This window comes from Nicotiana sylvestris, chromosome 9, assembly GCF_000393655.2.
Source record: "Nicotiana sylvestris chromosome 9, ASM39365v2, whole genome shotgun sequence".
Lineage (NCBI taxonomy): Eukaryota > Viridiplantae > Streptophyta > Magnoliopsida > Solanales > Solanaceae > Nicotiana > Nicotiana sylvestris.
Window position 1 is genome coordinate 96048481 of NC_091065.1, and position 7209 is coordinate 96055689.

Sequence of the window (7209 nt, forward strand, 5' to 3'; positions counted from 1 at the left end):
TAACTGTTACTCTAGTCTATGAAGCCTCAATTGAAGTACTGAAAACACTGACTATCTGTAAATACTAAAAGGCTGTAAAGTAATGATAATGCCCTGAAAGAACTGGGGATCACCAAATAGCTGGTACGAGAATCATAGTGCTTTGCGACGTCGACCTGTAAATCATTACCTGCATTGTGAGATGCATGCCCCGGGCAAAAAGGGACGTCAGTACATTTGAATTGTACTGGTATGTAAGGCAACTGAAAGAAAGAATTATAAATGCTGAAACTGAAACTGAAACTGAAATGATAACTGAGAACTGATAACTGATAAATGAAATGATAACTGGACAGATAACTGGTAACTGATCTGATAACTGATAACTGAACTGATAACTAGTAACTGATATGATAACTGATAACTGATATGTTTATCTTAATATTAAACTGCGGCCTCAGGACCAATATATATATGTGCACAAACTGCGGCCTCGGGCCCACGTATATGTATACATAACTGCGACCTTAGGTCCAAAATGCATAAAGCATAAACTGCGGCCTCAGGCCCAAATACAAGTGTTCAACATTCAAGGATTTAAAATCAGGAACTAAGAATCATACTACAATATATGATAGTGAAATACTGAATCACATTGAGTTACATATTACTGGAATACTGGATAACACTGAGTTACATAATACTGGAATACTGAATAGGACTAGACTGACACATGTATTCTTAAACTGATTATGAACACTGAAACTTTAATTGTTTATGGCATATTGAGTAATCTATACTAAGACTCGGGGGCATCAAACCCAAGTCTATATTGAATACGCACTAAGCTCACAACGTTCAGAATGAAAGTTATGAATGAGTTATGAAGCTAGAGAATAGAAGCTCTAGAACTATTCAAGGAACTAGGCTTAACTATATTTTTGAGGCAATTGATATGTCGAAAAAGAAATGTAGTGTAGGGAGAATCATTAATATTCCCAAACATAAAGAGTTTGCCTCACATAACTTAACTTCCTGCTCTTGAGCATAATACAACATTCGCCAACCCCTTCAACTTCAATCTATATCAATACAAGTCAAAGGGATTCCATATTAGTAATAATACTCATGTTTTGGTCACTTAGGCATTTTCCCAAATACTTGGTGGCATAAAGCTTCATAGTCCTTATTAATGGTGTCTCTACACCCAATAACCCATTCTCTTGCTCCTAGATAAATTCTAAAGTCTCAAATAGTTATAATCAACATTATTCTTTATCACCCATAAGGTAAACAACACCCTTAACCAATAATCAACAATCAACAAGCCAAATATATAATTGTTCATGCTTTTCTATCAAACCCATCAACTCATATCTCATGAACTTGAGTCAATAATCATTAATCCAATGCTAGAATCAATTAGAGGGTGAAGACATTGCCTTTTTGACGTTCAATCTTCTTGAATTCGAGTTCTAGGCTTTCTTGTCTCAACAATGATGCCCCAAATGAATATCTAATGATATGGAGGGTTTACCCATGTTAATAAGATGTTGGGATATTGAAATTAACTTAGAATCACCATTAGAACTTACCTTGGGTGGTGGAAGGACCCTTAAGAAGTTAGGTTTTTGAGAGTTCCTCTTTCTAGAACAAGTTTTTATGTTTTGGGGCTGTGGGGGACGAAATATAGCTTTAAAATTACCCCCACTAGCGCGCCCGTGCATCTGGAGGCCTGACCGTGCTACGGACCGAGCTAAATGGCAGTAACACTGCCTCAAAATTAGTGCGGCCGCGCTACCGGCGCGCATATCGCATACTATTCTGTAAAATGCGTATAACGTTTTGCACAGAGATCCGTTAGAGCTCCATAATATATCGTTGGAAAGATAATTCAAAGGCCTACAACATTTATGCGTTAAGTTTTCCCAAATTCCTACTTACTTTCACTAAAACCTGCTGGAATACGAACCTTCTGCAAACTTAGTCGATTTTGTCAAATCTTATTCACCTCACTTTACATCTTGATTTTGAAATAACTATTTTCACCCATAATCATCCCGATAGGACTTCATATGTCTAAAATATCAAATTAATACCCATTTAACGTATTCACACCTAGTCTAAATGTACGGGGTGTTACAGCCAAAATGAGCCGAAACTCACCCAAGCCCCTCGATACCCTGTCCAAACATGTCAACAAGTTTCAAAATATAACACGGACCTATTCGAAGCCTCAAATCACACATAACAACATCAAAACTGTCATGACCCAATTTCATTATAGGTCGTGATGGCGCCCAACACCATTGTTAGGCAAGCCAACACTGATCAAACTAGTGATCTCCTGTTTTAAATAAATTAGTAATGTAGCAACTTTTCCTTGTTTGTTAAAAGATTTACAAGTTTGCAATTGTAACATAAATAAATGGAAGCAACGAGTACAAATAGAAATCATGTAAGCAAAACCAAAGTCATATGTCTACTAGTGTGTGTGCCAAAACCTGGTGTCACAAATATGTGGCCAATCTAGTAGAATATACAAAAGAATACTTTCCTACTGTCTGAAAGAAAATAGACAGAAAATACATAAGAGAGACTCCAACTGTAGCAGGACAACTCAAAGGGGCAGCTCACCTGGAAGTCTTGAACTGGGGATCAAATCTACGCACCGGACTGGTGGCCAGATGCAGCTGTCTCAAATCCTATACAATCGAGTACAGAAGTGTAGCGTGAGTACATAATAATATGTAACCAGTAAGTATCTAGTCTAACCTCGAAGAAGTAATGACAAGGGGTCGACTCCAATACTTACTATGGCCAACAATACAATAATATAAAATTCTAATTAAATAAGATACATAGAGATATCAGTAGAACTCAGAATAGGAAATAACTGAACCATTCTTTCATCATACATAAGGGCCTAAAACACTTCCTTTATTTAAAAATAATTGATCTCTCAACGATGAATTTATAAAAGGGACTTTCAGTTCTATTATCACACACAAATTCAACCGAGGACGTTCGGCCCGATCCAATATAAATGTAAACTGTGCACTGCCGAAGGTCGAACGGCCTGAATTATAGATGCATCTATTAACCTGTCGAGACGAACGGGCTGCTCCCATGAGATTAGTGGAAATAGTCACCCCGCTCGCGGAATATACTTGTGACGCGATTAAATATAAATATAACGTAACTTTTCTCAATTCTTTTCTAAATAATAATTTTCTTGAAACCTTTGAAAATATTAAAATCCTCAACTTAGTTCCATTCAATGCAAGTCAACAAATATGATCAGGTAACGGTATCCACAAAGCATAGTGTAAGCCTATAACTACCTGGACATAACAGAATAGTAGCTACATACGGACTCTCATCACTTCGTGCGTACGTATCCCCCACACATAATCACATATTAATTAAGTTCACCTATGGGGAAATTTCCCTCATACAAGATTAGAAAAGAGACTAACCTCGTCTTAAAGCCTACTTCCAAACTCAAGAATACACTCAAACCCTTAAATCGGAGCCGAACAATCCATCAAATAGTGTAGAAACTAATCAATACATGTTCAAATGTTCATATTCTAACTATTAAAGTGATTACCCAACCCAAAAGACAAGATTTCTAAAATTCACCCCCGGGCCCACATGCTTCGATTCCATAATTTTTGAAGGAAATTATTACCCATAACCTTAGGAACATAAATATATGATTTTACTAAGTTCCATAATCATTTTCGTGGTAAAAATCTCATTTTTATCAAATCCCTAGGGTTTCACCTAAACCCATAATTTCTACCAATTCACATGTTATAATCTACTCATAAACTATATATTTGACTCACATTAAGTAGGAATCACTTACCTCAAGGTGTTGGGTAAAATACCCTCTTTAGGAGCTCCAAGAATCGCCCAACAATGAAATAAAGTGCGTTAAAAATGCCTAAGTTCCGTATTAATGAAGGCCACTGCCCAACAATTTCTGCATCTGCGGTCATAGGGCCGCATCTGCGGAACCACTTCTGCGGACAAGGGTCCACTTCTATGGACAAGGGTCCACTTCTGCGGAATTGCTCTGGGCCAGTTGGGTCGCATCTACGGTCTCGCTTCTGCGGAGGAGGGTCCCATTTGTGGAACCTAGGCTGCCCTTCCTTGGCCATCTGCAATGCTTGGCCCTACTTGTGAGCTCGCACCTGCGGCTGACCAACCGCAGATGCGGTTATGATAGATCTGGTGCACTCAACTGTGGTTCCAAATTCTCAACGGTCCGAGCCTTGTCCGATTGGCACTCGGGGCCATCGAGGCCCCGCCCGAACATACCAACAAGTTTGGAATCATAAAACGGACTCGCTCGAACTCTCGGAATGCCCGAAACAACATTAACACTAAGAATCACACCCTAAAACCAATTGAATCAAACTTAAGAAGTTCAAGTTCTTCAACTTAGTTCCATTGCACTGAAACGTACTTATACTACTCGAAATGACACCAAATTTTGCATGCAAGTCTTTAATGCATTATGGAATAATTCCCGATCTTGGAATTCGATTCGGACCTCGATATCACCAAAACCTGCTCCAAACCAAATTTAAAGAACTTTTAAAACCTTCAAAAACCAACTTTCACTATTATGCGCCAAAACACTCCCGAGTCATCCAAAACCCGATCCAAACATATTCCCAAGTCCGAAATCATTATATAAACCTATTAGAACCGTCAAATCCCGATTCTGAGGTCATTTACTCAAAATATTGATCGAAGTTAAACTTGGTCTTTTAAGCCAACCTTAAGGTACCAAGTATTCCGATTTCAATCCAAACTCTTCCAAATCACGAGCTAGCAATCCCCGTAAGTCATAAATAAGTAAAAGCAAGTACTAGAAGTCTTATTCAGGGGAACGGGGTTCTAGAAAGCAAAATGACTGGTCGGGTTGTTACATTCTTCACCTCTTAAACAAACATTCGTCCTCAAATGGGTTTAGATACATACCTGAAGTGCAGAATAAGTGTGGATATCTGATCTGTATGTCCTCCTCGGATCCCAGGTCGCCTCCTCGACTAGTTGGCCCCTCCACTAAACCTTTACCGTAGAAATCCTCTTGGATCTCAACTGGCGATCAGGTCTAGCAACAATAGCAATTGGGTCCTCCTCATAACCCAAGTTCTCATCTAGCTGAAGTCTAACATATGAGACAAGTCGGCGTCGTATCTCTAGAGCATAAACACGTGAAAAATTGGATGAACCCCTGATAGGCTGGGAGGTAAAGCAAGCTCATAAGAAACCTCTCCAACTTACTTCAACACCTCAAATGGGCCTATAAACCTTGGGATCAACTTGCCCTTCTTCTCGAATCTCATAATACCCTTCATCGGCGAGACTTTCAAGAGAACCTTCTCACCGACCATAAATGATACATCACGCATCTTCTGATCCGCGTAGCTCTTCTGTCTGGACTGTGCTATGCGAAGTCGCTTCTGGATCAACTTTACCTTTTCCAAGGCATCCTTTACTAAATCAGTACTATATAACTTAGCCTCGCCGGGATCAAACGACCCGATGGGAAAACGACATCGCCGGCCATATAAAGCCTCAAATGGAGCCATCTCGATGCTGGACTGATAACTTTTGTTTGAAGCAAACTCAACCAAAGGCAAGAACTGATCCCACTGTCCCCTAAAGTCAATAACACATGCTCTAAGCATGTCCTCCAGGATCTAAACTGTTCGCTCCTATTGCCCATCGGATTGTGGATGATATGTTGTTTGAGCTCTACACGCGTCCCCAACTCACTCTGTATGTCTCTCCAGAAATGTGAAGTGAACTGAGGGCCTCTATCTGATATGATGGAAATAGACACACCATGCAACCGAACTATCTCCTGAATTTTAATTTGGGCCAACTTCTCTTAAGTATAGGTAGTCACAACTGGAATAAAGTGTATCGACTTGGTCAACCTATCAACAATGGCCCAAACAACATTAATTTTCTGCAAGGTCCGCGACAACCCAACTACGAATTCCATAGTAATGCGCTCCCATTTCCACTCAGGTATGGTCATCTGCTGAATTAGGCCACCTGGCCTCTGGTTCTCATACTTGACCTGCTGGCAATTTAGGCACCTAGCCACATACTCAACTATATCTTTCTTCATCCACTGCCACCAATAACACTATCTCAGATCATGATACATCATCGTAGCACCTAGATGAATAGAATATCATGAATTATGTGCCTCCTCTAGTATCCTCTCCCCCAAGCCATACACATTAGGAACACATCGAACACCCTGGAGTTGTAGAACACCATCCTCATCAATAGAAACCTCCTTGGCACTACCCTGTAGTACCGTCTCTCTAAGAACTGCCATGCGCGGATCATCAAACTGTCGAGCCTTGATCTGCCCCAATAGTAAAGACTGGGCAACGACACATGCAAGAACTCAGCTAGGCTCTACAATGTCCAACCTCACAAGTCCGTTAGCTAATGATTGAGTATCTAAAGCTAGTGGCCTTTCCTACTTAAGGCATCCGCGACCACATTTGCCTTGCCTGGATGATAAAGAATGGTGATGTCATAATCCTTCAGTAACTCGAGCCATCTACACTGCGTCAAATTGAGATCCCTTTGCTTGAACAAATACTGTAAGCTACGATGATCAGTATAAGCCTCACATGACACCCCGTATAGATAATGCCTCCAGATCTTAAGACCATGAAAAATAGAATTCTAACTCTAGATCGTGCACAGGTTAATTCTTCTCGTGAATCTTTAGCTGAAGTGAAGCATATGCAATAACTCGCCCCTCCTGCATCAATACACAACCCAAACTAACGTATGAAGCATCACAATGCACTGTATACATCCCTGAACTGGAAGGCAACACTAGAACCAATGTTGTATTCAAATATGTCTTGAGCTTCTGAAAGCTCGCCTCACAATCATCGGACCAATGGAATGGAGCACCCTTTTGGGTTAATTAGTCAGAGGTGCCGCAATGGATGAAAAGCCCAGGGAAATGCTTGTGTCGGGAAGAGCAGCCTAACCTAGAGTTAAACTTTACTCCCAAATATCCCTAAACACTAATGACTCTTTTTTCCTTATGGGTTTGAGTGCTAATAAGGCTCTTTCAATGTGAACCAACTACCACAATGCAACCTACTGTAGAAGTATACTTCTCCCTAACAGAATAGCATAAAGACACAAGAATAGTTTCATTTTTAT

General features: G+C 40.0%; 1 protein-coding gene across 1 annotated transcript; it reads right to left on the minus strand.

The window, feature by feature from the left end:
* Positions 1–5061: 5061 nt before the first annotated feature.
* Positions 5062–6355, minus strand: LOC138877945 (uncharacterized). Its single transcript, XM_070157590.1, has 4 exons — positions 6221–6355; positions 5943–6142; positions 5379–5661; positions 5062–5241 (listed from the first exon to the last, which is right to left on the minus strand). The coding sequence occupies exons 1-4, from the start codon at positions 6353–6355 to the stop codon at positions 5062–5064; spliced, it is 798 nt and encodes a 265-aa protein (XP_070013691.1).
* Between the last annotated feature and the right edge of the window lie 854 nt (positions 6356–7209).

Bases quoted from the DNA above. Each gene is read 5' to 3' on its own strand.
- LOC138877945 (XM_070157590.1), bottom strand. From the start codon at position 6,355: ATGGCAGTTCTTAGAGAGACGGTACTACAGGGTAGTGCCAAGGAGGTT. The intron at 5,662-5,942 runs GTTGACCAAGTC...TATTGACTTTAG, and splicing joins GTTTGGGCCATTGTTGATAG to GGGACAGTGGGATCAGTTCT. The intron at 5,242-5,378 runs GTTCTCTTGAAA...TTTACCTCCCAG, and splicing joins CATTTATGGTCGGTGAGAAG to CCTATCAGGGGTTCATCCAA.